This window comes from Phaethon aethereus (assembly GCF_964289735.1).
Source record: "Phaethon aethereus genome assembly, chromosome: 29".
NCBI classification, from domain to species: domain Eukaryota; kingdom Metazoa; phylum Chordata; class Aves; order Phaethontiformes; family Phaethontidae; genus Phaethon; species Phaethon aethereus.
In genome coordinates, this window is record NC_138605.1 from 1,628,738 (window position 1) to 1,644,068 (window position 15,331).

At 59.2% G+C, this 15,331-nt stretch overlaps 1 protein-coding gene across 7 annotated transcripts; it reads left to right on the forward strand.

Moving 5' to 3' along the window:
* Window positions 1-1,311: 1,311 nt before the first annotated feature.
* On the forward strand, window positions 1,312-15,209 carry PCBP2 (poly(rC) binding protein 2; the record flags this gene model as incomplete). 7 transcript variants are annotated; one of them, XM_082011823.1, is made up of 14 exons in its annotated part: window positions 1,312-1,380; window positions 1,833-1,856; window positions 1,959-1,991; window positions 2,354-2,470; window positions 3,989-4,120; window positions 4,738-4,866; window positions 5,350-5,466; window positions 7,107-7,193; window positions 8,225-8,266; window positions 9,414-9,486; window positions 10,011-10,049; window positions 11,134-11,189; window positions 11,622-11,791; window positions 14,430-15,209. In XM_082011823.1, the coding sequence occupies 14 exons, from the start codon at window positions 1,312-1,314 to the stop codon at window positions 14,464-14,466; spliced, it is 1,125 nt and encodes a 374-aa protein (XP_081867949.1). In that variant the 3' UTR covers window positions 14,467-15,209. The 7 variants fall into 7 exon arrangements, with proteins under 7 accessions (XP_081867949.1, XP_081867950.1, XP_081867951.1 ...); XM_082011824.1 differs by having other exon boundaries at window positions 11,137-11,189; XM_082011825.1 differs by having other exon boundaries at window positions 5,392-5,466.
* Window positions 15,210-15,331: the final 122 nt, after the last annotated feature.

Consider the following 15,331-nt stretch of genomic DNA (forward strand, 5'->3'; position numbering starts at 1 on the left):
GGCGGCTCCGTAACCGACCCAAGCTCGTTCGACTGGCAAAACCGCTGCCAGGAAAGCAAATTAATGCTAACGAAGGCGAACTGGGACGCTGAACTGGTGGGAGGAGGAGTGGGTTCAGAGCCGGAGAGACGGCGGCGGGTGCCAGTGAGGCTTCTGCCACCTCCCGTGAACCGGGAAACTCGTAAACAACCAACTCGTGGGCTTGGGTCTAGACTCTCCTCCTCGCTCCGCCGCCACCGGGCTCAGATCTGGAGCCCTTCTTTCCAAACTAGGCAAATGGGCGCCTTTTTGGATCCGACGGGATGTCAGGCTGAGTTTTACGCAGACCGTAACTCCTCGCTACAGCAAAAAAAAAAAAAAAAAGCCTTTCTGTGCCAGCGGCTTCCCCTTAAAAGAGCATTAACCCGGATCGTGGCAGCGCTGCCTCCTTGGTCCTCTGCCAGATTAATCCCCCCTGCCCTCGCCCCGGCTTCTCCTTTCCCTGGCCTTGGTTAAACTTTGATGGGGTGATGATCTAGCTGCGCTGATAAAAACAAGAGCTGAAATTTAGTTTATGTAATTTATTTTTAAAGTTAAATGGCTGACTAGCAGAGCTGGTGGCTGGTCGCGGTGTTTTGCAACTGCTGTCGACTCGGGCCGCAGGTTGTTTGAAACCTGATCGTGTGCTCATGTGGCCTTATCTGGTTTGAGTAAATCAACTTGGAAACCGGTCTGAAAGGCCTCCCCACGCAGGCTCAGGGCACAGATAAGTTATATTTTATTTTCTCAACAGCCTGCCTCCCCAAGCGGGTTAAACCAAAGGGAAACACGGCGGTTGTTCCGTCTGGCGTGTGTGCGCGTCTACACACAGCTGCGGAGGAAAGCTTGTGATCTAGATTAAGGTGTAGGGCTCACAAGTAGAGGCAAGTTTCCCCGGAGCTGTAGGTGAAGCCTCTGAGAGGAGCGGGGCTGGAGGGAGACCCTCGCAGCTCTGGCTGTTGCTTGGTGCAGGTGGGATTGTGCCAGTTCAGCTCATCTGCCTTGGGAAACTCCTGGCAGGAGGAGCAGCCTGTTGGAGAGCCGAGCCACTGTGAATCGGCTCTCCTGATCGCCGGTTGGAGAGGACCGTGGCCCTAGAACTGCCAGGGGGGATATTCAGGGGGAGAAAAAAACCCAAAGGGGCTTGAATCCCCCCAGGATGGGTCAGAAACCGTCTGGGGACGGTTGGCACAGCCTGTCAAACGCAACCGTTCTCTCGTTCCTAGCGCTGCTCTCCCAGCGACCAAAGATCTGACCACTGACAAAGCCTGACTCAACCCAACGCAGCTCAAGATGGACACCGGTGTCATTGAAGGTGGTTTAAATGTCACGCTCACCATCCGACTACTCATGCACGGAAAGGTACGTGTCCTCTCCAGCCTGGGCGGGACATGGGGCCGTGCCGAAGCCTCCTCGCCTGACATGGGGGTGGCCCTTCCAGCAGCCCAGATGGAGACTGAGCTCTTCCACAGCAGTAAACTGCGTCGGACGGACGTCTCTCGAGCTGCCTCGTTACTGCAGCCATTAGGCAGCCGGGTTAGGAATGTGCTCCTTGGCACCCGGCCGGCTCCTGGATATCTCATGACGAGGAAGGCAGCGCTTTCAAAGCGTGGCGCATCAATAAAAATAAGAGCCCGGGAAGGGGGGAAAAGTGACCTGACGGAGAGTTCAGCTGGGACAAAGGTGCCAGTACGTCTGTGGGGGGGTATCTGGGGTCCTGAGGAACTTTTTTTGGCTATAAAATGGAGTAGTTTAAGCTTGAGCCTCCTGGAGGTTTTTTTAAGCACTAATTGCTGCTTTTGTTTCCATCCCAGGAGGTGGGAAGCATCATTGGGAAGGTAAGTGAGCAACAAACCCCCTGGTCCTGCCTCCCTCCTTCCCTCCCCGCTGCTGCCCAGCACAGCCTGGCTAATGCCTCTCTCTTCTCTCCCCCCTCACAGAAAGGGGAATCCGTGAAGAAGATGCGCGAGGAGGTGAGTCCCAGGGCCGGGAAGGGTCAGGGGGAGCCGGTTGGGGATTCGGTGGGGCCATGGCGGCGCGGGCCTTAAAAGGAATGTGCAGGCAGCGCGGTGAGCGGCACCGGCAGCAGATGGGAGCCGGCAGGCGTGAGGCATGCTGGGAGGTGTAGGCAGGGCAGGGGCAGGAAGCCGAGGAGGCTAAGATGGCTGCCCGGAGCTGAGAGAGGGAGGGAGGGAGGAATCATCACAGGCGCTGGATCCCGGGGGACCTTGGCCGCCCCACGCAGAACCGAGCTGGGTGTGCAGAGCTGCTGCTGCTTTTGGGGGTCTGAGCGGGGGGCTGGGAGCCCTGATGCCTCCTCGCTTTCCCCCCACAGAGCGGTGCTCGCATTAACATCTCAGAAGGGAACTGCCCTGAGCGGATCATCACCCTTGCTGGACCCACCAATGCCATCTTCAAAGCTTTTGCGATGATCATTGACAAACTGGAAGAGGTGTGTCTGCGGCCTCGAGCCTCGCCCCTGCCTGCAGCGAGCAGGCAGCGGGCTGCTGCCCTGCCTGCAGCCATCCTTTAACACTGTCCCTGGATAAATTTGCCTTGGGGTCTGCCCCAGAGTGTGCTGGGGGTTTTGGAGCACGGGAGAAAGCTCTTCCCTGGGGTTGAGCAGCAGGATGGGCTCGTTCCGCCTGGGCTGATCTTATTTTCCCCGTGGGGCCTGATCTTTGCCCAGCTGTGAGCAGGGTGAAGGTCCAGGCAGTGACACTTCCCTGTGTGCGTTCAGCCGTCCTTAAGTGGCTGCTTGCTGAGCACCAGAGCCCTGCAGGGACTTTCCTGGGCCAAAAACACCCCATGGCTGCTGGTTAAACAACTTAAAACGGAGCAGGGCTTTGAAACTCCCCTGGCTTTGCTCGTCCTCCTGGGCAGTCGTGCTGCTTCCGCTCTGGCACGCCCCGGTGGGTAATGGGTGCTCGGCTCCATCTCCAGCCCTGCCAGGGAGGGGACCTTGGGGTGCGGCTGTGCGGTGCTGAAGGAGGAGCTGCATCGTGCCCCTGTGCCTGTTGAATCGGTGACTTCCAGTGGAGATGTTGATCCTAGATAACCCGGATCCTGACTGCGGGTGTTAGAGCCTGCTCAGGGCCCTGCTGTCGAGGAGCTTTTCATCCTGCTCCGCGTCGTTTGGAAGGCGTGAGCGCTCCTCGCTTGGTGCAGGGCAGAGCTCCGTGGCCCTCACCTCGCCTGTGGGGGTAAAAATCCTGTCGCCCTTTTAGATTTGGGACCCTTTCCTGGGAGGAAACAGCCCCAGTGCTGGCAGATCTGTCCCCAAGGCCCCTCTGTTCTCGCCGCTGCCTAAAAGGCTGCTGAGACTAGAGCTGTTTCTGCCCATACCCTGAGAGCTGGAGTCCTTTGAGGGCTCCTCATCCGAGCATGGCTCCTGGCTGCTGGTGTTCCGAGTGCTGGACTCCGAGTTTAAAGCTTTTATTTTAGTAGGTCAGTTGAGCTGTGGCCTTGTGCCTCCCCTCCCCCTGCCAGCACATGACCGCTGTAATCAGTGCCGGGCTTGTTTTTTCCCTGGAGCTGCTCCTGCCCTGATCCCCCGTTGCAACAGGAGGCTCCGTGCTGAACTGGAAGCTGTGGGCGCACTGAGCCCCCAACCAGTTGACCCCCAACCACTTGCCCCCTCCAGCGCCGGCACAGCCAGTTCCCATTTGGCTGTGGCGTGACCCAGCCGGTGCCTCTGCACTGGGTTGGTGGGTGTTAAACCCCCATTTTCACAGAGACAACAGAGTTTGGCTTCTTCCTCCTTCCCTAAAATGTGGCTATGTCGTTTCTGGGTTGCTAACGAAGTCCTGGGAAATAGGACTGGGAGAGCCCTGGGGTCACCTTGACCCAGCCTGCCTGTGCCAGTGTCATCGTCCCCATCCCTCTGCCGGACACGTCACCTCCCCGCATGCCGTTCCGGCGAGGGCACTGCACCAGGCTGACGCCTCTGAGTAACTCCTCTTCCTCGCAGGACATCAGCAGCTCCATGACCAACAGTACAGCTGCCAGCCGGCCCCCTGTCACCCTCCGGCTCGTGGTACCCGCCAGCCAGTGCGGTTCCCTCATTGGCAAAGGAGGCTGCAAGATCAAAGAGATCCGAGAGGTGAGTCTTGGCCAGCCTGGGGGGAGGATGCAGAGAGTCCGGGTGCCCCCAGGGGCAAATCCTTGCATCAGCCCCCAGCCCGGGTGGTACCACATAGTAGAGATGCGGCATCACTCGACCTTTTTAGAGCTGCTTGTATTTTTAGTGCTTGTGAAACTGAGACTTGGGGCAGACCTTCCCCTTCCCGGCACGCTCCCCTGCAGCAGGACGCTGGGGTTCCTGCTCCCCCCTTTCCCCAGGCTCTCAATCACCACCACCCCAGGCCTTTTCTCGGTTGTTGGAGGGGCAGAGTGCGCTGCCAGGCCTGCACTGCCCTCCATAATGCCACTTAGCACTGGGCACTGCTGACCCCAGGCTGCCGGGGGATTAACTCTGTCCGGCTCCGCTGGCTGTGGAGATGGCCTTGACTTGGGTTACAGGGAAAGGCTGTAGGTCTTCCTCTCCTGCCCCAGGCTCTCAATGACTGAATTATTTCCAGCTAGGATTAAAGGACTTTCTTTTTGAGGAAAGGGTGTGGGGGCAGTTTTGGCTATGTATAACCCGGCCACGGGGTTTGTCGCTGAGGTCACAGCCCTCCCTGGGGCCTGACCACCTATTTTTAACCGTAAACTTTGCAGAGCACGGGGGCACAGGTCCAAGTGGCAGGAGATATGCTGCCCAACTCGACCGAGCGAGCCATCACCATCGCTGGGATCCCACAGTCCATCATCGAGTGCGTCAAACAGATCTGCGTCGTCATGCTTGAGGTAGGGCCTCTGTGCCCTGGCCCCGTGGGCCTGGTTTTTCCCCTGGGGAGGCACGTGCAGCGCAGGGATCCTCACTGCCCTTGGCAAGCTGCGTCCCCCCTCGCGAGTGGAAACCACTGAGGACACAGGAATGGCTGCTGGGGGATAAAGGGATAGCTGGGGATTACAGCCTCGTCCAGGTGAGGCTTGGAGCTGCTTAAAACCAGGGTCGAGCCAGGCCTCTGGATCTGCTCACTGGCTAACAGTGCTGCTTGTGGCTCCCTGGTGACCAGTCGTGTTGCGCAGCATGGTGTGACGCCGAGCAGCGGCGTCTTCCTGTCCCAAGCCTCCCTCACCCACGGCTCTGTGCACCGCAGGCGTCCTCCCTCGGCCCTGCGCCTGGGATGGGGAAGTAGACTTGCTCTGCGTCCTCCCAAAGGGCCGATTTAAACCCGAGGCAGAGCGTTGGTGTCTGGCCTGCAGGGAGGGGGTTGTCGGTGCCAGCGGTGCTCAGTGTCTAACCTCTCCTCTCTGCCTGTCACCCAGTCTCCCCCGAAGGGCGTCACCATCCCGTACCGACCCAAGCCATCCAGCTCTCCCGTCATCTTTGCAGGCGGTCAGGTAAGGCCTCTCCTCTGCTCCTGGGGTGTGGGGTGGGGAGAGAAAGGGGGTGTCTTACCGAGCTGCCACGCTGCCAGCGCACGTCAGCCGCTCTGTGTGCCTGTCACCCACGCCGCTTCCTCTGGCGGAGAGCGGCTCTGTTTGGCCTTGGCCTCCCAGAGCCTGCTCCGAGCCTTCCTCACTGAGCTTGCTGAGGGATGGAAGAGGGCAGAGGTGGGATGGAGAGGGCCAAAAGGGCTGATTGTGGGGAGGGGGGTGGTGCTGGCAAACGGTCCTGGAATTGACCGGCCAAAAAAACAAATCCCAGTGTGGTGGCAGTGGGGGATTTGAATCAGGCTGAGGCTGCAGCTGCCAAATCCAGGCTCTGTCCCTCTGCCTTGGGCTGGCTCTGAGGACATGGCGTGACTTGTTGTGGGTGACTGGCCCAGAGGGTTGGGGGGTTCTCTGGGGCTGGCTTTTGGGGTGCAAAGGCTTAGCCTGTGCCATTGGGAGTAGGGTTGGGGTGCGGACAGGCTTCATCTTGCACGAGGGGAGGGTGTCAGGTAGGAGTAGCCATCAGGTGACGCGGGATTTAGTCCCTCCTGCGCTGAGCTGATCCAGGGGAGTTGCTCCCTGCTGCCGAGCCAGGTTACAGGTGACAGGGCTCCCCTGGGATCCTGGGTGCTGTAAAGCCCCAAATCCCCCCAGCCATGTTTTGGGTAGGGGGGCTGGCTGGGTGTCCTCGCCCTCGGTCCCATCTGGGCCACTGGGCAAGACAGGGAGGCTCAGGCCTGGGTGCGGGTCACCCGCTTCCCACCCTGCGGTTCCCAGGGTTGCCGTAACGCTTGGAGAAAATGCGGCGACTCACGCAAACGCATCTGCGGCCTTCCTGCCGTCAGGGAGACCCCTCCGGGGTGGGCTCCGGCAGGGCCCGGTGCCCCTAGCCAGCCCGGGGACCCGCTCAGGCAGCGCAGGCAGGGTCTGGCGGTGTTGATGGAGGCCTCCGTAGGCAGGGAAGGGGGTAGCTGCCGCCGGCCGCCCCCAGAGCCAGGCCTGCCTCTGCTCTTCCCACCCGCCCCCCCGCCAGGCTGGCACGCCATGCTTGTTTTGGGGACGGACCTGCGCCGTCCCCTTCCTTGCCTCGGCCCACACCCCCCCACCCCTTGCCCTCCCTGCCTCCTCCTCCTCCCCTCCCTGAACCCGGTCAGCCCCCCCGCCTCTCCGACAGCTTCTCCTGCCGCTCTGCGCCCCCGGGGGAAGTGCCTGGCCGGTACGTCCGTGCCCCCCCTGCGCCTCTCGCAATGTGGAGGGCCCGTACCGTGCAGCCCTCCCCCCCGTGGTGCGGGAGCAGGCTGCCTTCCCCGTTAGAGCAGTGAGGAGCAGGCTTCCCACGGCCACGCATCTCTTCCCTCCCTTTCCCTTTCTTCTTCCCCTTCCTTCTCTTCCACCCCTCTTCCCCTGGCCCAGGGCCGCGGCCAGCCCCGATGCAGCCGTCCGGGCCCCGCTCCCGGTGGTGTTGCGCTCTGTCTTTGCAGCTCAGAGTCGTGCGTAGAGCAGGGTTAGCCCTCGAAAAGCAGAGCTAATGTCGATGTGACTTTGGTGTTAGCGGAAGGTTTCGGATTGACAGCCCTGGAGACTGAAGTCCTCTAATTTATCCACAGGACAGGTACAGCAGCGGCAGTGCGAGCTACCCCCACACCGCCCCATCCATGTGCCTCAACTCTGACTTGGAGGGACCACCTCAGGAGGTGAGAGGGGAGTTCAGTCTCCACGGCCCGTTCAATCCTTGGCCTCTCTGAGACTGCCAACAAGGGTGGCATCCCCGTCCCCGTCCCCCAAAACCGTCAACGGTGGCTTTTGTGCTGTGGACTCCTGTCCACTGGGAACTGGACTCTGAGCCCACCAACCTCTCCTCACGCAGGCCACCCGGCAGCCACTGCATGGCAACGAACTTGGGCCAATTCCAGCCTGGGCTGCAGTTCTTCCGGTGACCTGGAAGTGAGGCTGTGTACCCCCCTCTCCCCTTCCTATCCCACCCACCCCCACCTGCCCGGCCCCCCCCAACCCCCCCAAACCTTAGCCAGCCAGGCCCCAGCCAGTGACTCGCCCTTTCTGGGTAGCTTCAGGAGGAATCTGAAGTCTGTGGCTGTCCCTTAACCTCAAGACATGGAATTGTGGCAGGTCAGGCACTCAGCCTTGTTACCCCCCCTCCGAATGCCTCTCTTTTGCCTTGTCTAGCATCGGTAGCCAGATCCAGCGTTTACCTCTAGCTTGCCCGGCGACGTTTTCCTAGGCGTGCGGAAGTGACGAGAGGACTCGGAACGGGACTTTTTTTTTGGGGGGGGCCGGGTGGGGAGGCTGCTGGGCCGGGGAAAGGAGGGGCCGGGAGCTAGCAGGGCTGGCGGGGGCACTGGAGATCTTCCCCTGTCGGCGAGGCGGGGGGCGCAGGGCTAGAAGCATTGTCGGACTCCACCACACCATACATCTTCATCAAGATCCCAGCCGTTCTGTTTTTGTCTGCCACTTTTTTTTTTGGGGGGGACGGCACCATACTGTCCACTCCCTCCCTGTAACCGCCACGTAAGGCCAATTCGAGTAACCGCCCGTCTAGAAACTGCTTGTTACAGCATTTATCCGTCCCCTGCCTCTCCCTGCCCCACTTCCCTCGCCCCGGAGAACTCTCCACCTTGGCTCTCTGACTTCCTGGCTAGTTGAAATCTGTCTGTCCCTGGGTGGCTGTCCGATGGTTGTTAATAGGACTGTTTTCCTCCTTTTGTAGGCCTATACCATTCAAGGACAGTATGCCATTCCACAGCCAGATGTAAGTTTTGTTTACAACTTCTTGTCTTGAAATCCACCCTCTTCCTCCCCCCTTCCAAAATTTTCTCCGTGCTTTCTCGACTCGAGCCGCTAGCCGTCAGCTTGGGCTGAATACTCGATCTGATCCGAACTCCCCCCCAAAAAACTTGCCTCCCTTCAATTCGCCCTCCTGCAGCCAGCTTCACCCCACCTCAGATGTCTCCTTTTTCCTTCCCCACCTTCTTTCTGACACTTCCCTCCTCCTATATATATATATATTATAATATTTTTTTTTTTCCAACCCAACTCTCCCTGGCTTGGCATTTCACACTAGCTCCGGCTTTTTCCTTGCTCCCCCCGCCCCTCCTTCCTCTTGAATTTGGCACGCAGCCCGTCAAGAGAAAACAAAAACAGCACATGATGGTTCACTGTCATGGTGGTTCTCCTGGGGCAGGGGACAGCTGGCCCAGCGAGTGGTCGCAGGTGGCAGTTGGAGGGGCGGTGGGGATGGGATCCAGCCCTGGCTGCTGCCAGCCTGTCGGGGACCATTTGGGAGAGGAGTGACAGTCCAGGCAGTGGCCGCTTTTCCCATGGGCGCTGTCCCAGCTAGCTGCCGGACACCACCATCCTCTTGGCACCCATGCTCATCCCGTAGGCTCCTTGCAGACTCGGTCGGGGGCCCGTCTCCGCTCCTGGCACCCTTAGAGCAGCGAGGGGATGGGGGTCTGACGTGCCAGGCCAGGGAGGAGAAGGGCTAGGAGGAAGCTGGGCTATAAGAGCTACTCTGGGGGCTGAACCAAGCCGGGCTCCATCCCCATCTCCCTTCATGGCACTCCTGTCCCCCCTCCGCCGCTCCCTGCGTGGAGTGGCGTGAGCGCCCTGCCATCTTGTCCCTCCTGCTCCTCTCTGCTTCTCTCCCTGAGCTCCTTTCATACCTCGCTTCACCAGGGAGTGGGCGCAGCCCCCACAGCCCACCCTGGCCTGGTGCCTTCCTCCTCTTGGTGGGGAGCGGGCCGTGCCATGCGTGGAGGGGCCGGAGACGCGGGGGACCCGGTGCCACTGGTGGTGTCTGTGTTGGTGTGCGTGCTGTGAGTCCTAGCCCCCCTTGGGCTTGGGAAATGGCTAACATCAGCCTTTTTCTTTCTCTTTCTTTTTTTTGCCTCCTCTAGCTGACCAAGCTGCACCAGTTGGCAATGCAACAGTCACACTTTCCAATGTCTCATGGCAACACTGGATTCAGTGGTATGGAAACTCCTTCTCTCTTCTGTACGCTAGCGTGGGCCAAAGGCCAGCCTGCGAGCCACCGCCTGGCTCCTCTCTAACGGGGCCTCCGCTCGGGTCTCGTGCTCTCAAAAAAAAAAAAAAAAAAAACACCCCGCAAAAAACCAAACCCAAACGTTCCCCCAGAGCCGAGCCCAGCCAGGTAACGATTTTTGTCGCGACGTCTCTGGGGGTGACTTGGTACTGGCCTCTGCGAATCGTGGGGGGCCGCAGAGGGTAGGGAAAAAAAAAACAAACCACTGAGCAGGCAGGGCCTCCATGCTGCTTTCCTTCCTCTTCACCCCCATCCTCCACAGCTCTGCCAATGCACCGGGAGACCCCCCCGACCCGCAGCACCCTCTCTCTCCCCTCCGGCTACTCCAGTCCTGAGCAGGCAACTGCTGAGTTGTACCAAATTTGCTGTAGATTTGCTAAGATGGCTAAAATATCCATTTGGGGCTCTAAACTTGAGACAGCCAAACTCATTGTCACTTGTATCTTAACAGGCATTGAATCCAGCTCTCCAGAGGTGAAAGGCTATTGGGGTAATGATTAAAAAACAAAATCTGTAGTTATTCTATTGTGTATTAATACTGACCGGGGTCTCGTTCTCCCTGTTAAATGCTGCCCACCTTTGTGCACGGATGGGAGGGGAAAGGGGGGGTCAAGGGGAGCCTTAGAAGGGCTGGAGGTACCGACTGGCTTGGTTGTACGTGCCCCAGGAGAAGTCAGCTGGACAGTGGAGAGCAGCAGGACTTTGGAAGGCTCGATCACCCAGCGCCCGAGCCTCGGGCCCCCCTCGCTGTACCCCCCCCCCCCCCTGACCATGCGCTGAGGGGGAGCGATTTTTTTTTATTTCCTTTTTTCCCTGCCCAAGGAGTTGCTGGAGCAGATCGCCTGCGGTGGCCAAGCCCCCGCTTGGTGCCGATGGCAGAACCGCTGGCTGGGAGGGGACAGCACCATGTTAACCGCCTCGGCTGTCGGTGTGTCCCCAGGCCGCTTCACCCCCACCAAAGCCCTGGGGTGAGGTCTTGAGGCTCCCACCGCTCCCTGTAGCAGGGAGCGAGCTGGGGAGGGGGGCAGAAATAAAAACATTTTAAAATAAAAAAAAAAAAACAAACCCACAAAACCACTTAGCACACGTGCTTGGAGCCATCCGAGAGGTGAGCAGCCTCACAGGGCCCACGCCGGCCGGCGTAGCACTGCCCTGCCGGAGCTGTGGTGGCAAGGAGGAGGGGGTTAGCATAGCCCTTCAAAGCTGGTAACGGAGCGGGGAGCGGAGCCGAGCGCCCAAATGGAGCCCCCGCAGTGAGAGTGCGCTGCTCTGGGACTGTCCTGACCGGAAGGAAGATCCTGTGGTGACATCGCGGGGAGGTGGACAAGGGGGAGAGAAATTGGGGTGACCAAGGCAGGGAAAGCAGGCGAGCAGGGAGGAGGTGGGGAGCAGTGGGGAGGGTTGGAGTAACCTCACGGCTTGCTCTGCCCTTGCCCTCCTGTTTTAAATGAGTCTTCAAGGTAGCCATGAAGCCGGCAGCAAATGCTGGCTTGACTGCTGCGGTCTGTCTGTGCTGCGCCCCGCCGTCCCACCGCCTCCCCCTGAACTTCTCCTGCTTTTTCTCTGTCTCTAAGCAGGTTTGGACGCCTCCGCTCAAACCACCTCTCACGAACTCACCATTCCAAATGATGTGAGTATCCAGATGGGATCTGCTCCCTTCCAGCCCCTACCGGGGAGGGAGGGTGGTGGGCAGCGGGCAGGCGGCTGCCCGCTTTGTCCCTGGGTGTCACTGGGGTCTGCCCCTCTCTTATTTTCTGATAAAATGGGGCATGGGGTTGCCCGTTCCTGGCTTCAAAGCTGAGGGAGGGCTTGTGGCAGCACCCATGGGTGACAGCTGTGCCCCAAACTGCCTCCTTGGACCTCTCTTGCTGGTGCCACATCCCTTCTCCCTCTTCCAGCCAGCTTTAAGGCAGAAATCCCCTTTCCCAGTCCCTTAACCCCCTCCCAGGAGGTGCCAGCCCTGACCCTGGGAGGGACAGACACAGGACTGAGGAGGAGGAGGATGGGTTAACGCGCTTGACTCTTCGCCCGCCGCTAACGAAGCTGCTTTCTCCCCCCCCAGTTGATTGGCTGCATCATTGGGCGTCAGGGCGCCAAAATCAATGAGATCCGCCAGATGTCTGGGGCGCAGATCAAAATTGCCAATCCGGTGGAAGGATCTACTGACAGGCAGGTTACCATAACTGGATCTGCAGCGAGCATTAGCTTGGCCCAGTATCTAATTAATGTCAGGTAAGTCTCCGGGTAACGAGGCTCTGCGGGTCAGGGGGGGCTGGCACTGCACGCCTGCACCATGGGGTTCTGCTCCCGGGGCCGGGACCCTCCTTGTGCCCTGACGCGTGAGGGGAAGGGGTTTTCTCTCCTGTTTTTTTCTTTCCTTTCCCCTCCCCGTGCCTGCTGTCCCACTTTCCTGGTGCCATCGCCTCCCGCTCTGTTAGGTTAACGAACCTGGCTGGAGAGGGGTCCAGCCACGGGGCCGAGGGGACCCCGTGGCTGCTTAAAAGCCGTGCCTGGCCCTGTCGGGCTCTTGGTGGTTAGGGCTGTGCTGTTTCGATCCGGCGCTTGTGTGGTGAGGGGTCTTTGTTGGGGGTTTTTTTTTGTGGGCTGATAGCGGAGGGACTCCCCTGGGCCTGCTTGTGGAGATCCCGAGCATCTCCCAGCGGGCTGCCATGATCCCAGGGTAGAGGCATTGGTGCTGGCTTGGCTCCTCGGAGCGGCCGGCGAGCCCTGACGGGGACGGCTGGCTTGCCCGGCGCGCGCCTGGCCTCCTGCCCGTCATGCGGCACGCTGCGGCTAGCTCTGCCGCAGTGGGGATTTAGGGCCCGGCTCGAACTCCGTGTGCTCGACCCCATCTTTGCTGCGACGTCCCTTGTCCCCTGCCGTGCGCCGGGCTGGGAGCGACGTCCTCTCCGGTCCTCAGCCCCTGGGGCTCTGGATAGAGGAGAAGAGCCGCGAGAGCCCCGCGCTGGGACTTGTCACCGCTCCGTGTCGCGTGGGTTGACGCCAGGGTGGCACAGCAGCTCCAGCCCTCTCCCAGGCGGGAGCAGAGGAGAAGCTGCCTGTGATTTCTTTTTTTTTTTTTTTTGCTTACTCCACTTGCTCTGTACCAGTTGCGTTGAGGAGCCTGGCTCCGAGGGTGCTGGGACAGCCTTGCTGCCGAGCCGATGGCTCGGCCTGGGGCTCCGGGGTGCGTGGGGGGTCCCGGTGCGGCTTGGAGGCGAGACCGGACCTCGCCAGGCACGGCTGCGTCCTCGCAGGGCCCTTCCCTCCCTCCCTCCCCGAGCTCGGCTCGTGCGACTTTACGCTGTTTGTCCTGTGCTCTTTTTTTTTTTTGTGGTGTTCCCTTCCACCCACCCGTATTTTTTTTTTTTTTTGTTCCTTTTCTCCTCTGTTACAGTTTAGAAAGCGCTAAACCCTCCTCCCAGGCAGCCTCCGTCACGATCCCTGACCACCTCAGCATCAACCTCTCTCAACCCTCCACCCCTTCTTCTTCTTCCTCCTCCACCACCACCCCCTCGCTCGCCACAGCGGGGGCCTCCGAAGCACCCGCCAGCCTCCCCAACCCTCTTCCGACCGCCCCTTGTGTCTCCAGTCTGCTTGGCATGAAACCTGTCCCTCTCCTGGCTCTAAATGTTGTGTCTGCTGCTAAGGGTACCTCCGCTCCAGCTGTGCCATGTGTCACTAACAAACTGAAAGCGGAAAAGCAGAGATTTTCTCCTTACTGAGCCTGCTTGTGGCCTTAGAGGTCCGGCAGATCGGTGGCAGCATGGAGACCCCGTAGAGGAGACTTGGAAGAGCGATATTTTTCTTTATTTCCTCTCTTTCATTGTTGGGTTTGTTTTTTCTTTTTTTTTTTTTCCTCCTTTTTACTCCAAAAATGAGCTTGCTATGTTTCTTAGAACGGCGTTTTCTTGCCGGCCGAGAGACTGTTTTCCCTGTGTCCCAGCCCGGCCTGGAGTCTAGTGATCTGTTCGATTCCTTCTCGATCCTGCTAGCTTGTAGCCGTTGCCTCTTTTATTTTTCCTCTTTTTTCATTTTTTTCTTTCCGTTTTTTAGTAGCTCGGTTGCCATCGCGGTTTTTGGGGAGGTGGGGGGGGTGGGATGGGGTGGAGGGAGGGGTTCGTTACCGAATAAACGAGCGGGGGATTTAATTGCATTCCTGGTGACGTTGCCCACGGGGCTCGCGGCCTCACCTGTCTCTCTCTTTAATGTCTGTACCTGTAATAAAGTTGCCACGGTGAGAATCTGCTCTGCTAGATCTGTGCTGACGGGGGGGCCGAGCCCCGGGGAGGGGGCCTCGTGGGGTGCCCTCTTGCTGAGGGGGGGCTCGCTGCCACCCAGGTTGGGGTGCCCCCCCCTAAATTGCAAGGAGGGAGCAGCTCCTGTGGCCGCTCGGCACGGGTTGGGGGTGCTGGTGTCGTTCCCCGCTTGCTCGGGGACCCCCCCCTCGCATCGCACGTGCTCCCTGAGGGGTCCCTGGTGTTGGGGGTACAGCCCCCCCGATTCCTGCCTGCACCCTGGGGTGCCCAGGGCACCTGGGGGTCCCCCTTCCCCTGAGTGTCCCCACCCCAAACGCTTTGCCCCGCTGGCGCACTCGCTCCGGCTCCCTCCCTCCCTGGCAGCGTTCCGGCCCCGAGGAGTTTTGGGGACACCCCCTCCACCCGCATCTTCCCTGCTGCTTGTGCACAAAGCAACCCCCCCGCACCCCAAAAAAATCCTCCTCCCTCCCCCCGCTTGGGGGACCATCCCCTTCCAGGGCCTTCCCCACGGGGAAAACCCTTCCTCCCCTGCCCCCCCATCCCTCCTCTTCCTCCTCTACTCCCCCCCTCCGACCCGGGGGTCCCCTCTGACGCCCTTTTCTTCGTTGCAGGCTCTCCTCGGAGACCGGGGGCATGGGAAGCAGCTAGGGGCCCCGCCGCGGACCCTCGGCCTCACCTCACCATCCATCTGTGTAGTCCCTTAGCAGCCAGCCCCAGGTTTTAACTAGTTTGTAAATTTTTCGGTTCCTCCATTGCTCTCCGCGGCCACTCATGAGGTGTTTTTTTTTTTTTTGGTTTGGTTTTTTTTTGTTTTTTTTCTGGGTTTTTTTTTTAATTACAGCATTTTAATTCCTTTTTCTCCGTTCAGCTGTTGAAAACGCTGAGCCCCAGATCTTAGTTTTATAAAGCTTTTCTCTTCCCTTTCCTGGTCCTCACCCCCGCCCCTCTTTTCCCCCCCACCCCTTCCACCACCCCCTTTTTTTCGGCTCATGAAGTTTCTGTTTTGTCATGAAATGTAAGAGTGGAAGAGAAACATTTCAGTTTAGTTCTGTAACGTCAGGAAATTTTTCAAAAAAAAAATTAATAAAAAGATGGACTGGAGCTTTTCCTTGTGAATAGAAACTGGAGGAATATTTTGGTTAATGGATCTGCCTGTCTCCGTCTTTATTTGGAACCGCCCAGTGCTCCCACTATGGCCCAGCTGGGCTGTGGGTCCCTGCTGGGGGTGGTGGTGGGTGGTGGTTTTGGTACCAAAATTGCATTTTGGGGGTTTCTCTGCTTTTCCCAGTGCCCTGCAGACTGGTCTTTAATGGAAACCAGGATCGCTGCTGGGTGTGCTCACTCTCTGAGTCTTTTTTACCCACTCACCCCAAAATCCACCCCCCGGTGCTCCCAGTTCCACCAGTAAAGAAGGGTGGGAGTGTAAAGGGGGGGGTTCAGCCTTCTAAATGCTGCCCCTAACCCTCTCCCCAAATTATCCCCAGCCTGTCTTGGGGAGGCAGGCCTGCTTCTG